Source organism: Phymastichus coffea, unplaced genomic scaffold, assembly GCF_024137745.1.
Source record: "Phymastichus coffea isolate CEN01 unplaced genomic scaffold, Cenicafe_Pcof_1.1 PCOF00057, whole genome shotgun sequence".
Lineage (NCBI taxonomy): Eukaryota > Metazoa > Arthropoda > Insecta > Hymenoptera > Eulophidae > Phymastichus > Phymastichus coffea.
The window spans coordinates 301,705-316,166 of record NW_026706868.1 but is presented as its reverse complement, the minus strand read 5'-3'; the positions used below and the strand labels follow the sequence as shown (position 1 = coordinate 316,166).

The 14,462-nt window shown below is 34.9% G+C and overlaps 3 protein-coding genes across 8 annotated transcripts; 2 read left to right on the top strand and 1 right to left on the bottom strand.

Moving 5' to 3' along the window:
• The first annotated feature begins 255 nt into the window (after positions 1 to 255).
• LOC131666214 (transformer-2 protein homolog alpha) lies at positions 256 to 4,005 on the top strand. 6 transcript variants are annotated; one of them, XM_058938671.1, is made up of 5 exons: positions 256 to 470; positions 802 to 1,302; positions 1,602 to 1,855; positions 1,954 to 2,063; positions 3,214 to 4,005. In XM_058938671.1, the coding sequence occupies exons 1-5, from the start codon at positions 456 to 458 to the stop codon at positions 3,237 to 3,239; spliced, it is 906 nt and encodes a 301-aa protein (XP_058794654.1). In that variant the 5' UTR covers positions 256 to 455; the 3' UTR covers positions 3,240 to 4,005. The 6 variants fall into 6 exon arrangements, with proteins under 6 accessions (XP_058794654.1, XP_058794652.1, XP_058794651.1 ...); XM_058938669.1 differs by having other exon boundaries at positions 1,936 to 2,063; XM_058938672.1 differs by having other exon boundaries at positions 257 to 470; positions 2,539 to 4,005.
• A 189-nt stretch (positions 4,006 to 4,194) lies between these two features.
• On the top strand, positions 4,195 to 5,606 carry LOC131666216 (biogenesis of lysosome-related organelles complex 1 subunit 1). Its single transcript, XM_058938675.1, has 4 exons — positions 4,195 to 4,911; positions 4,985 to 5,057; positions 5,129 to 5,346; positions 5,420 to 5,606. Exons 1-4 carry the CDS (start codon positions 4,851 to 4,853, stop codon positions 5,452 to 5,454), a joined length of 387 nt encoding a protein of 128 aa, XP_058794658.1. The 5' UTR covers positions 4,195 to 4,850; the 3' UTR covers positions 5,455 to 5,606.
• A 2,311-nt stretch (positions 5,607 to 7,917) lies between these two features.
• LOC131666204 (prothoracicotropic hormone-like) lies at positions 7,918 to 9,336 on the bottom strand. The gene is made up of 4 exons (XM_058938644.1): positions 9,224 to 9,336; positions 8,964 to 9,143; positions 8,232 to 8,411; positions 7,918 to 8,159 (listed from the first exon to the last, which is right to left on the bottom strand). The coding sequence occupies exons 1-4, from the start codon at positions 9,242 to 9,244 to the stop codon at positions 7,995 to 7,997; spliced, it is 546 nt and encodes a 181-aa protein (XP_058794627.1). The 5' UTR covers positions 9,245 to 9,336; the 3' UTR covers positions 7,918 to 7,994.
• Positions 9,337 to 14,462: the final 5,126 nt, after the last annotated feature.

The window sequence follows — 14,462 nt, the reverse complement described above, 5'->3', positions numbered from 1 at the left end:
TCTAAATTGTAGGTTCTTTAACTGGTTATTTGAAATTTTCAAAGTTGATCGGTTACAAAATTGGTAAAAAAATAAGTAGAATTCTATACCCTTAAACAAGAATACAAAAATTAATTAATAAAGTTTCATAGTTTTTCAATCGATTAAACAAAAACGCGCCATCTTTCTCCAAATGCCAGCGGCTCCCGTTAATCCAACCAATCGCAGCTTGGCAACGTCGGAAGTTTGGAACGCCGCCTGAGTTTCCGGAGCTCTTCAAGCGCCATAATACGCAGTGCGTTTTTCCTGTCTCCCGGCGACGCTACTGAAGGCCGACATACCACGAACGAGCAAGTCTGATTTTTGCTGCGAAAAAGAAATAATTTTTCTGAGTCTCGTGCGGCTGGAGTTGTCACAACCAAAGATTGATTCTACGCTTACTTTAAAGTAACGTAGGAACAACGCGTTCTCAAAATATGGACGACTCTAAGGTGAGTTCTAGCTGCGTTTTATATTATGCTTTGTCTAGAATGGCCGATTACGATGCATGCACACACGCTCGAAAACTTGGTGGTCTACAAATGACTTATATCACCTTATTAACATCATGATGATAATGATATTAGTGTTTATTTATTTCCGGTGGTGCGTTATTCTGCAATGAAAGTAATTCTGCTGCCTATATTATTGCATCTTGAATTTGAATATTTTTCTTAATAATTGAATTGAATTTCATCATACATGTGACCTAACGCGTGCATTTTTGTGCGAATTTGATACTTTGGTAACTTGTAATGGTAAAATTTTCTGTTGTACTTTCAGATGATGCAGTACTCGCAGAAAAGAAGTGACAGTCGTAGCCCAAGTCCCAGGCGATCCAGAAACGACGACGACATAATGGAGTCACGCTCCCACTCCAAGTCCAATAAATATCGAGAGCAAAAAGTGAAAAATTATTCGAGGTCACGGAGTAATTCGATTTCTCGCAGTCGCAAGTCTTATCGTAGTTCAAAGTACGATGGACGAAGCAAAGGAGGTGGAAGCAGAAGTCGTAGCCGATCGCCTTATCGAGGACGCACATCGAGAAGTCGGTCTAGGTCTTACTCTAGATCAAGATATTCCAGAGACCGTAACGTGTTTAGATCACATTCTCGGAGTCCCATGTCTTCAAGAAGACGACATGTGGGTAACAGAGATAATCCTACTCCGGGTCGTTGCATAGGAGTCTTTGGTTTGTCTATCAACACTACTGAAGATCATCTCTACCATATTTTTTCCAAATATGGACCTGTTGAGCGTGTTGTAGTTGTCATTGATGCTAAGGTAAATTACATTGACTATTGTGCGTAAATATTTGCAGTGAAGTTAATTGTAGGATTATTTAGAAAACAAGTACTAAATCAATTTTAACCCTTTCAAGTTTCTAGATCATTGAACAATGAATTGAGAAAGATTTAGTTCGATATTAAACTTGAGGGAATAAGAAAGTAATCCAAGATTTAGACTGCATGCAAATAAAGTTTCTGCAATGCGTTAAAGGCCTTGGGCAACAGATTATTAAACGAACAATTATGTAATAACATATCATTTTTTATTCTAATGATCATACGTTTGGTTTTTAGACAAAGCGTCCTAAAGGCTTCTGTTTTGTATACTTTGAATCACTGGAAGATGCCAAAGTAGCCAAGGAACAATGTACTGGAATGGAAATTGACGGACGGAGAATTAGGGTAGACTTTTCAATTACTGAGAGGGCACATACCCCAACTCCAGGAATCTACATGGGCAAACCGACACATGTGTACGACAGTCGTGGAGGTGGCGGCAGTAGTGGCGGTGGATGGGATGGATCCCGAGGCAGAAGAGGAGGTGGAGAGTAAGTTAAAATAATTAAAACTTTTAGTTCAGTCTTTAAAAATATACAATGCTTATTGCTCTACTTTTTTTTTAACTAAGCAAATATTATTCTTCAAGTGGATATAACAACAGAACAGGAAGCTACCGCCGTTCACCAAGCCCATATTACTCCAGTCGACGTCGGTCCTCGCGTTACGAAAGATCCAGATCACGCTCCTATTCACCACGTAAGTCAAATCGTTACAAGCACAACGATTCGGATTACAATTCAGGCAGTACACGACATGAATCAGGGTGGATGTAAAATTTAAACGTTCCGTATTTTATAATTATTGAATGAACTTTGAGGCTACATTACTTTGTTCAATTGGTTTGAAATGTTTTGAATATGAAGATATTTTCATACCGTAATTGTAGTAAATGCAAAAACAAGTATGGCTGAAACATGTTTGTGTTAACTGCCTCTCATACAATTTCCTTATTTTATTCTTTCCTAATTTTCTTTTTCTTCTTTTTTAATTAAAATTAAAGAGTAAATGCATTGAATACCTTAGATTGAATGCACACAGTGAGAATGAAATGAATGAAAGCTTTTCAAACAAAATAAAACGACAATTACAGAACACGCGATAATTGCTTAAGTGTTACTACCCAATTACCTGGATAAGAAAATTATTGTTTTCGTTGCTTAATGGATTTCAGGTCGATATTAAGTGACACGGTATTGATGCGAGAGGCCAGGTGTTGGGAGCCGTTTGTGTGACATGATCCTTTGACTTAGACCCAATCCAACCCTATTTTCTTCTATCTATGTAATCTCAGGGTCGCAAAGATGCTAACTCCATAATTTACTACTATTCTTACCTTCCTATGCATTGAATACGTTTTTATCTTAATAATTATTACTAATGAATGGAAAAAATGTTGATGCAGACTTATATATTTTTGCATCAAGTAGAAAGGTCAGAATAGATAAAAAAACATCCATATTTTCGTAGACCAGATATCCATTTTTATAAAAGAAAACGTGAATGAATTTATCGAGTAAATGACGATGGCGATATTTTACTCGGCAGCGTTGTATAATAATTAATTATTTCTGTAAAAGTTGGAATATATATTTATCTGATTTATTATTTTACTTTACTTTTAAATTTTAAGCTTTAATTCGTTTGCTTTAAAAATCAGTCTTCTCGATATTCCAACTTTCTTGCGACTTCTGTATCACGGTTATGCATTATACTTTTCGAAACTGATAGTTTTTTTCAATACAACTGTGGAAAAAGTTGCATTAATAATAAACTAACGTAATTAGAAAAAAACAATAAACGTGAATGAGTATTCGTAAGGTCTCTAACATATTTGTTTGTTTATAAGGTTTTGAATCAAGAGGTATTGGATGATAGAGGGAAGTTTGCAAGTTTCACTCGCTCAGAAAGAAAGAAAATTAAGATTTTTGAAAGAATTGAAGTCGAAGATAAGATTAATGAAGATCTTTTCTATTGAATCATTGAAGATTCTTCCGAAGGTTTTCGCGCACTTCTAGTACGTGAGAAAGAATATGATCAGCTCTGAATACTGAAAATGATTCTATTCCCAGTCCACAAAGAAACTCAAGTTTCGAAGTTTTGAAGACCTACAAGCTTCAAAGACATATCAAGAATGAAATGAAATAAGGGGTTGGCGGAATTTTATAGTTGAAATGTTGGGGATAGAAAGAGAAAGTATCTAAATGGTCGATAGAGTAGCAGAGACTATTTTGAAGTATCATCAAATCATTTTATTTTTTAATCTAGGTAGTAAATGAGCAAATACTGCTCTTGTTAGTTTCATACGATCATATTCTTTATCAATTAGTTCTGCATTATTTTAACATCTTCAAGGTATCGAAAATTTCAATTCCACTATTCTCCATTTCAATATCAACATCCATCCCTCCACCACTCCAAATACCTCTCTTTCTTCAAATTTTAATTTTGTAACTTTTTAATATTTCATGGCCATATTGATAAATTTTAGAACTCATCTCACCTTTGGATTTCCTTATTATAGAATTATTTTAAACAAGAATGTTTTTTTCCCAAGATAAATTGTACTTAATATAAAACTATTAAAACCCATCATAGTTTTATAGATATATGCATCATTTAGAATCGTCTTAAAAATTTTCCATCTATTTAAATCATTCAATTAGAATTGACTTTAAAGAAAAAGTATTTTTGTTGAAAGTTTTAATTTCAAATTTTCCAAGATACTTTTTTAATGAAAAAATATCTATTAGTAATCATATAAATGCAATGGAATTTCATCAAAGGCTTGCTGAAATTGTAATTTGCAAATATACTGAATCTAAATTTTATAATTTACTTTACAATCATAAAATTTTAATTCAATAATTTCAAGTTTTTTTTTCAATAAATACCGTTATAAAAACTTAGTTTCCTTGAAAGTTTCCCAATACCTTTTTTTACATCACATCGAATGTAGTTTTGAAAGTTTATTTAATATTTGATTATAGGTAATACAATTCAATTTACGATAAAGGATTTCTCACAAATGCGATTCACTTAACATGACAAACCGCAAACGTTTTATAAGCACAAATCATTCGATATTTTTGATTTGGACTTTATAAAAATAAATCTAGATTAAAATGGATTATCAACCTCGATAAAAATCATAATGCTTATTTCATCAAGTATTAACAAAAATATAATAGTAACACTAAAATTAATTTATCAAAAAAAAATTAATCAGAATAATATCTTCGACAGTTTGATTAAAATAGATATATAGTGGTGTTATTGGCTTATAAAAAAATACATTGCCAGAAATTTTAATAATTTGCGTCTGAAGTGGTGCTGCCATCTGTATTTTGATTTGCACTACTATGGTTACGAAGGTTAGACATGTATTGACAGCAAAACATTGAATAAACTCATACAAATAAAAGTTTCCTGTGTTGTCATTAAGAAAAACCTCTCCTGCAAAGTAGTTATTAAATTTTTATTAAAATGCTATCTGCTTTAGTTAAAGATCATCAAACTAAACAAGCAATAAGGAAAGAAAAACAAGGTAACCAAACTTATTGTCATTATATTTTTTTTTATAAAAAGTAATTACAGATATATAATTAACTATCATTTAGAACAAAAACGAAAAGAAGCTGTACAAGCAGCCAACAATCTAACTCAAGCTTTAGTAGATCACTTAAATGTTGGGTAAGTTTTTTGAAACTAAAACATCAATGGTAATTAGTTCTACAAATTCTCACAATGAGTTCAAATAATAGTGTAGCGCAAGCTTACTTGAATCAAAAGAAACTTGATGCAGAAGCCAAACAATTGCAAATTAGTGCAACAAATTTTGCAAAACAAACACAACAATGGCTTCATCTGGTTGAATCATTCTCTAGTGCTCTTAAAGAGATTGGTGATGTTGAGAATTGGGCAAGAAGCATCGAAGGAGATATGAGAACCATAGCTACTGCCTTAGAATATTCTTACAAAGGTTCATAATTAAGAAAATTCATTATAGATAATCAATTATTTATAAACTAAACAGTTTCATTTTGTAATTCTAGCCACCCAAGAATCATCGTCGTCTTCATCTGCATAAGTGTCTAATGAAACTTTTTTGAGATCAAGATATACGTATTTGAAATTATTATTGATTTAAATACTTCTATTAGCTATACATGTAAAAAATTATGAATATTATAATTTTAGAAAAAGAGTAAATTTTGGGCAAATTTTTTAATAAAATAATTTCAAAAATAAGATTTCAGACTATTAGTATCAAAAGCCAATTAAATAGGATAACTTTACTTTATGATCTTCTAACAGGCAGACATATTGTACAATATCAAGTGCATCGAGCATTTAATTTTATAATATGTAGTGGAACTTTCAATAGGATAGCGTGGAAGCAAATTAATTGCCTGGAATGACCTTGCACCACATTGTGAATGAACGCACCATCAATATCACGTATGTTAACAAAGTAGCCACGGGATAACAAGGTCACGCGAATAAGATTATGATTTCGTATACATTTTATAATTTACTTCCGCTACATTTCTTCAAATCGTCTACGAATCAAGAACTTTATGAACTTTGAAGAAATTAACACGTTGGAAAGAATTAAAAAACTGCTGAATGTATAGTTAATTTAAGCAACATACAATATCTTCGTAACGTTCATTCGGATATTCGCGCGAAGTCCCGTGGGCATGATTACTATACGCAGGACTTGTGCGATTCATAAAACAATAATAGGCTATGACATCGCTCGGGACCCGGCTATAATAAGCTCGTTCCTTTCTTATTGTCTCTGGAGAGACAGCTAAAAAAGAAACATTTCTTTCGGTTTTTTCTTCTTTTCTTAAAAACAAGATCGAATCTGAACACCGTATTTTTCGAATTGTAATTTCCGTTGGTTTAATACGTTTTCCACTTCTTTAACATCAAACTGTAGGAAAATCATAACTGAATGTTTAATATTTTGGTTTTCAAATCAAATTGATAAAAATAGACAACTCAAATGACATTTAATTATAACTATGACCAGAGGGTGCAATGATAAAATAGGTGAGAAAATAAGCTAACTTACCATTAATTATAGGTAGCAACGTTTCGACAGCTATTTTCTCACCTCATTAGGCTTTATTGAAAACATAAAAAACAAAAACAGTAAATCACACAAAATATTACAAAAATGTTTTCTTGTTCCTATTTTTCTTATACTTTGTTAAATATTTTAATAAATAAATAAATATTTTGTTAAATTTCTTTTCGCTTTTTTACTGTTGCATTGTCAGCGACTAGGTAATTATAATTGTGCAATGATTGTTTTGATATAAGAAAAGATTTTTATAACATTTTGTGCGATTTGCTGTTTTCGTTTTCTTGTATTTTTAATAAAGCCTGATGAGGTTTGGCAAAGTAGCTGACGAAACGTTACTAACCAATTAATGGTGAGATAATTCTTTTCTCACGTATTTCTCCCTCTATAATCGTCATATTTATAATAAAATATCAATTATAGAGAGAAGTATACTATCTGTGGATAACTTAAATAACTGTACACACTGTGTTTTCAGTTCAGAAAGAAAGCCCTCACTCACTTGAATCGGAAACTGAAGAATTGTTTGTAAAACAAAAATACATACGTAGCGAGAAAAAGATCCACTTTTTACGTAAGCGAAAGTTAGGTTGTTTGGATCGAGGGTGCTGTCGATAGTGCTGGTCAAATGGCAAATATGTTTCTAATTGAAGCTGTCGTTACATGTGCGTCACGCAAATTCGCCCGTACGAGACGAAGTGCAAACATTTTACACCGCACTATCAGTCGACGTGCAATCAAAAAAATAACTGTCCTTGTTCGTGTTGTAAAGAATACAGTTGGGCTTTACTCGCTGCGAATTTTATCGACTTTGAAATTCGTGGATATATAACGATAATGTTAGAGCAGCTTTTAAATGCCACAGTAATAATCTTCAGCGATATTAAAAAATCGCCTTTTGAATGCCGTGCGGCGCAGATTACGTTCAGAAGACAAATATACCCACGACGAAAGATCCCCGGGCCGCGCGTTTTATAAAGTTCTTATTGTCGGACAATGAAGACCTCCCTCCTCTCTTTTAGGCTTTATTTCCAAGGTAAATGCGCCGCTCGCGAATCACAATTGAAATTAATCGTATTTCTTTTGGGAATTTCATTAAAGATTTTTCCATCGATCCATCGGATTATAAGGCCGTTACGAGCTTACCGAAATTATCGTCTTCGATGCGCTGCATATATCTACGATTGAGCATCTCGCGCGAGAGAAAAGGACGTGCGCGGCTCGTAAAGAAATTGAAAAGGGGAGAATTTTCTCGCCGAGCGGCAATTAAACGCTATTCGGCTTTCCCCGCGTCACTTTCCCCACTTTGATGGCGTTCTCGCGCGAATCGTAAACTCGCTAATTGAGCCGTAAACGACCAGGACACTCGCCCTTTTCCGCTCTCTGTAATTGAAATTTTTCATTTTTCAACGGAAGGTTGTATTCTGTCAATGAGCAACATTCGAGCGCTGAGCTGTATACAAGAACTTTTATTTGACACATCGCTTATGAGGCTAAGAGAAATTGACATGGGCCGAAGACAGCTAGATAGCTCGTTACGTTCTCTCGACGGAGGTGCACGCCACAGGAATCGACAGACCGATCATCTGCCAATTGGCTTGTAAGGATTGCGGCAAGGTCAGTTCTTCGAGATCCTTAACGCCCATCTCCTGTGCGTTGTTCAGTATCGAGTTCATCCCGCGATTCACCAATACGTGGAGCTGCAAGACAAACACACCTCGAGGTACATTATTCCGATTCGATTGTCGCCTTAATTTTGGTCTTTTGCTCACCCTGTAGTCGGTATGTCTACACTGGTAAAATCTGTTGGAGCAGGTCTTTGGTCTGCATTTGGCGATTGTGATGTATCTCGGATAGTGGCCTTCGCCCAGATTAATAACCCTGTGCTCTGCCACGCAACCGCAAATTGGCTTCCACTGAGTCAACAGATCTTGCGCGCTCATGGCCTGCAACTTCGCAAGGCATTCGTGACATAAGAAAATATACGCTTTTCTCTCGTGCCTAATGAAAGTGAAAAGCCAAAAGGTTTTGTCCATTTATCTTTATCGTTTCACGTCGCTTCGATCGCTTCTCCTGAACATGCTCTCTACAACCGAACTAAGGGAATAATCAAAACTGACGAACTTGCGCTAATTTTACTTATGAATTAGCGCAAGGATTTCTTAAGTTATTCTCTACTGTGGTCTAGTGAAAAACTGCTAATTGGATTAGAATTGGATTAGAAAATTTTGTTCATACTTATCCTAGTTGTTGAAATAATGACTTTCCAACAAATTGACGTAAGCTAATCAATTCGAATAAATAAAGTCTCCCATGTCTTTGTTATCCGAATTAATTATAGCACATCGAATTTCCAATCAGACAAGTATGTAGTCTTTGGCTCATTGGAAAAGCCATCCAAGTTTTTTTTATTTGTTTTCGCCCGTAAATATATCGATCCTCGAACTACGGCTCATCGCGACGTGGCTTGCGAACGCGAGTGAAAGAGCGAAGAAATTGTTTACTCTCGACACGGCAGGATGATGCTCGCGAAGTTTGCCCGGGACGACTAAGCGCTTCTCTGGGTAGGTGGAGCCATCCGCGCAGTCCTCGCGATCGAACGGGAACTCTGGTTCGCTGAAGTCGTCCGCGCCGCAGCGGCCGATCGACATTCTCCTTCCAGGTCCTGTCGCCAGAATCATCACCTGCGTATATCGTGTATATTCAACAAATCGCCTGATCGCAGCAAGATCAAAATAACCACCAACTTTGACTGTCAACTCACGAGCAAAACGAACAGCTTCATTCCTCTAGCGAGCGAGCATTCAATGCTGGTAGTTTGGCAATGGAACAACTAATGTGGATGCCGTACGGGACTGGCCCTTTTATAAGAGATCGGCCACAGGTATACTCTCCTGGCCGAATTCGTCTCTTAGACAACGCATCCATTAAGCGACAGACGACACCGCAGCTTTCATCAATAAGACTATTCGTGTCTCGGTTACACGGGAAAAAAATCTCTACGTCATCGACAGCGTGCTCCTCCCTTCAGGCGCGCACGGCGTAAAAAAAAGCGCATTGCTCCTATGTATCGGACACGCGTGCGTCGTGTCTTGGATCGATGCAGGATTCGCTCGATTAATTTGCGTATTGACATGTAGCGAGGGGCATCGGAGGCTCGGCCGATCGCGACAAAATAATACACGGCGAGACCGGGGGGAGAGATGATGCTGTGCAGCTATTTCCGTCGGCCAACGCAAGGAAAGCCACGGCGAAAGAATGCGCGCACCGGCGGCTCACCACCAGGACATGTCTGCATCGACGAGCGCGTTTCCTAGCGTGCAATGTGCCTCGTCAACGTTTCTCGCGCTTTCATTACATAGCTGTCGGTCTTTCCGTCGACAAGCAGTTTCCTCTCGCGCATCGGCCCATAACTCGTTACTTTATCCGTTAACTAACCGCGGACGATGTTGTTTCCATCAGTTTTCCCGTGGCTCGTGACAAATAAAATGAAATTTTCCGACTAACCGCTTAGGCAGAGATCGTTATCTCTATTTAATTTGTCAATGACAGTCGCGTGAGTCGCGCGTTATTTTGTTAAAAGATTTATTTCATTTCGCTTTTAGAAAATTGCCTTATGCCTTTGTAAAATATTTGACTTATCATGAACACAGCGCTATTTTCATTCCACAATACAGCACAGGCAAAAGGAAAATACGCGTGTGACGGGGGAGAGGGTACGTAAAGAGTGGCTATATATGTTAATACTTTGCGGGCTAGATATGTAAATAGTATGAAAATGGCATGTAAAATATCAGCTGGATTTTTTATATCAACAGCTACTGTGAATATATTCTTTTCTTTTCTCAAAATTACGATCTTAAACTTGATTAAAACATTTATAAAATGCTGAATACTTTTCACGGTGATAAGCTGGACCGTTCATTAAGAAATTTATAAAAAATATTTACATAGACAAGAAAATGCTTTCACAAACAATCTAAACCTGATAATATTCTAAATGATAGCGAAAAACCAACATAAAAAGTTCATGTATTTGACTAAATTAAAGAATTGAAGTCAATAACGTTTAACAATTTAATCTTTCCATTTTTGACAGTATAATCAGTCAATCATGTCTACCACTGCATCTGTTTTATTTATAATAATTTTGTTACAGTATACGTTTTGTATTTCAGTAGTTGTTTTTCTATGATTCAGAACAAACAATAATGTCTGCTTTACACTTCATTCTACTAAAAAATCTTTCCAGCTTATATAGATTAGCATTTAAGTTTCTAATATTTAGAACAAGGAAATATCTTGTCAAGTCTAAATCATCAATAAGTTTAGCTTTATACACTTTGCTTTCATCTTTTTGTACAAATTCTCGATTACCTTCTATTATTTTCACATCTTCCTTTCTACTATATGTATTATTTCCTCTTTGCCTGGTTTTTATCTACTTTTTTTAAGATGATATACTTTTGGCCTGTTACAGCTATTGAGTATTATACATATATTGACATTTTCCATTTTCTTAGTATTATTCATATTTATGATTTTCATAACTGTACTATTATAATAAAAAAATTTAGGTATATATATACAATTTAATCCGATAAGCCTTTCAATTAAATTACCTATTGTGTTCAAATTTATCAGTGTTCAATGCAATATAATCTATTAGTTTATTTCCTTCGAATTGATTATGTTTATAATTGCAACTTGCAAATTTTATTGAATTTTACCATCACGGTATTCGGTTAAATGAAAACCAGCACATCTCAAAGACACTGGATCATTTGTGACTAGCTCCACCATGCCCTACTCGGCAGCATTTGTAGCATGGTGTAATATTCAGGTCATCAAACACTTTGCAGCTCTGATATCCAATATACAGCTTACTCACTATTTTTTCTTACAAGCTTACCATTATTTTTTTATATAATTATAGGTCTTCAGTGATATTAATGATTGCATTTTGCGGATCATTTTAGTCTTTCCTATAGGTATGACAATCCAATATCGTCTTACGCTGATGATATACAATAGGAGTATTATGTGGATCATGTTGTAACGAAAAGTAGGTATATTATTTATGTAATGTCAAAACTGAGTAAATTTATAGATATAAAAGCTTTACCGACAATGTTTAGTAACCTTTTTCAGAATATTCCCACTTACGGCATTGTAGTAATAATAACCAATATCAAAAAAATACTTAATAAAATAGTTGAAATTTAACTCAAAAAAGAATTGAATTTATGATGTTTTTTCAAGGACTATTGTTTTACTTACTTCGAATATTAAATATTTTTAACAGTTAAGGATCGCCATTCAGTACTATAATAAACGTGTTCCAAAATTTAAAGGACTAAAATAATTAAAAATCATTCTTACGAAAAATTAGTAATACCAAATATGTAGGATCCTAATATTACGAGTTAAATGCTACAAATATACTACCATTATTGCTTTCTATAATATTTTTTACTAGAAGAATAGCTGCAAATAAAAAAGTTTTAATATACTAGATATAGCCTACTTTTAGTGCTATCAGTGTAGAAATTTGAGAAATAAAACTAGGCAGAGATAATCACGCCATATGTTAACAAAACTGTATCTCTGCAAAGAAATCAATACATTGCCATCAAAATCTTTAGGAAATGTGATAGCAAAATGAAACAAAGTAACAGTTCAAACATAATCAAAAAATTATTATAATCTAATACGAACATTCTTATGGATATAAATGTAATCAATAGGATCAAGTATAGGACTGAGCTGCTATAAAAATAATATAGTGGCATGAATTATACAAATTTTAGCTTTGAAGCTTTTTTTGTTAATTTTATGCTTATTTGTATCAGTTTGCGTATAAGTGACTGGTTTTTCTGTGCAGGAATATACTGCAAAGCTACTTTACTGTATTTTCTTGCCAACAAATGAAAATAAAAATTGAAAATTTAAATTTAAAGTGCATCTTTTTGTACGTTCAATGTTTTGTCTCCACATTTAACTTGCACACTATTCACGAGTATATAACGTTCCGAATTCCATAAGTCTAATGCAACGACCACGTCAATCCTATATTTACTCTTCCCAGACAATTATTAAACTTTTTCCACCGCTATTGTCGAATTAACGATCTCTCTCGGACGATATCGAGAGTTGCATAGAGTGTAGATAGATATAAGGGTAGTGATAGAGCAGGACCCGCTATTTTCACCACAAATCCGATCTTACATGCGGGTTCATTACGCGATGTAGTATCCATTTATTCGAGATTACTAACTTTTCATAAACACTATTGTTAGCCCTTTTAATTTTTGAACACGTTTGTTAAACAGTACTGGATGATGATCATTAATCGTCAAAGTTATCTAATATTCGAAGCACGTAAAAATAGGCCTTAAAACAGTATCATAAATACAAAAATGAGACTTATAAATAATCTGCCGACATTTAATTTGGTACTAAGACAAGGTGGTAGCAGTCACATACTCGAAGGGTGAGAAGAGGCATGTGTGAGGGTTAAATCACGGGTGTAGCATAAGGGCTCGTACACACACACATACACACACATACATACCATACACATACACATGAACGAAATCGCTTCCGTCACGAAGCTTTTACAGACTTCCAGAATGTGTTTTCCTTGTTACGCTTGCGTGTCTCTTATCCCCGCAAAACCGTGTGCGAGCATTTATTTGAAAGAGAAAAGGGAAACAAACGACATTATTCTGCTGATTTTTACGCTTGTATAATATTATTTTATAGTGTAGTATAATATAGTTTTAATTGGGAAGCAAAGTTTTTAAAATGTCTCACATAATAGAGTATTGTTGAGGCTTACCTTGTTATGATACATAGATATGGCGTCCGTGAATTGAGTTTATATTCTTTGAAAATACCTCTCGAATCTAATATGAATAGGACGAAGACATTCAAGAGAGGAGTCAGAGCGCGCGTGGGATTGTATTTTCTATCACTACTCAATCTTGCATAAGAATGTCTTCGCTTTACCGAAAAATGTACGGGGAGTTGAATCTTATCTTCTACATGCTCTATACTTTCTGCTTTTGCTCGATCAAATGTACAATCACATATAGCGCGTAAAATTAACTTTACGCAAGAATCTTGTTTCTACGTGATTTGTTAGATTGATATTTATTTTTGTCTGAAGTGTATTTATTTTAGCAATAATCCTGGTTCGCTATAAAGAAAAACGCAACGCAATCAAAAATAACGTGCGATCGAATCTAACAGTCATTGACAGTTCCAATTTGATAAACAATAAGTAGCCCATGACTGTACCGTGCAATCAAAGGAACAAAAGACTCGATCTAGCAGCAATATCAGCAACATTATTAATGCAATATGAGAGAGCAGAAGCCATATAATACGACGTTCCGACACAAATCGAGTGTCAAATATTAACCATTTACATCTACGTGCAATCAAAAAAATAACTGTCCTTGTTCGTGTTGTAAAGAATACAGTTGGGCTTTACTCGCTGCGAATTTTATCGACTTTGAAATTCGTGGATATATAACGATAATGTTAGAGCAGCTTTTAAATGCCACAGTAATAATCTTCAGCGATATTAAAAAATCGCCTTTTGAATGCCGTGCGGCGCAGATTACGTTCAGAAGACAAATATACCCACGACGAAAGATCCCCGGGCCGCGCGTTTTATAAAGTTCTTATTGTCGGACAATGAAGACCTCCCTCCTCTCTTTTAGGCTTTATTTCCAAGGTAAATGCGCCGCTCGCGAATCACAATTGAAATTAATCGTATTTCTTTTGGGAATTTCATTAAAGATTTTTCAAAGATTACCACCCGCAAATTTTCTATTAGATTACGCCCACCTCTCAAAATAAAATTGCATTGCTATATATATATTTCCTTATCTACTACGTCTTTCGTCTCATTATACTGACAGGTTAAAAAAAACGTCATACAAGGTCTGTAGCCATAACAAAGCGCGCGACGTTGTGTTCTATAATTTTTGAAA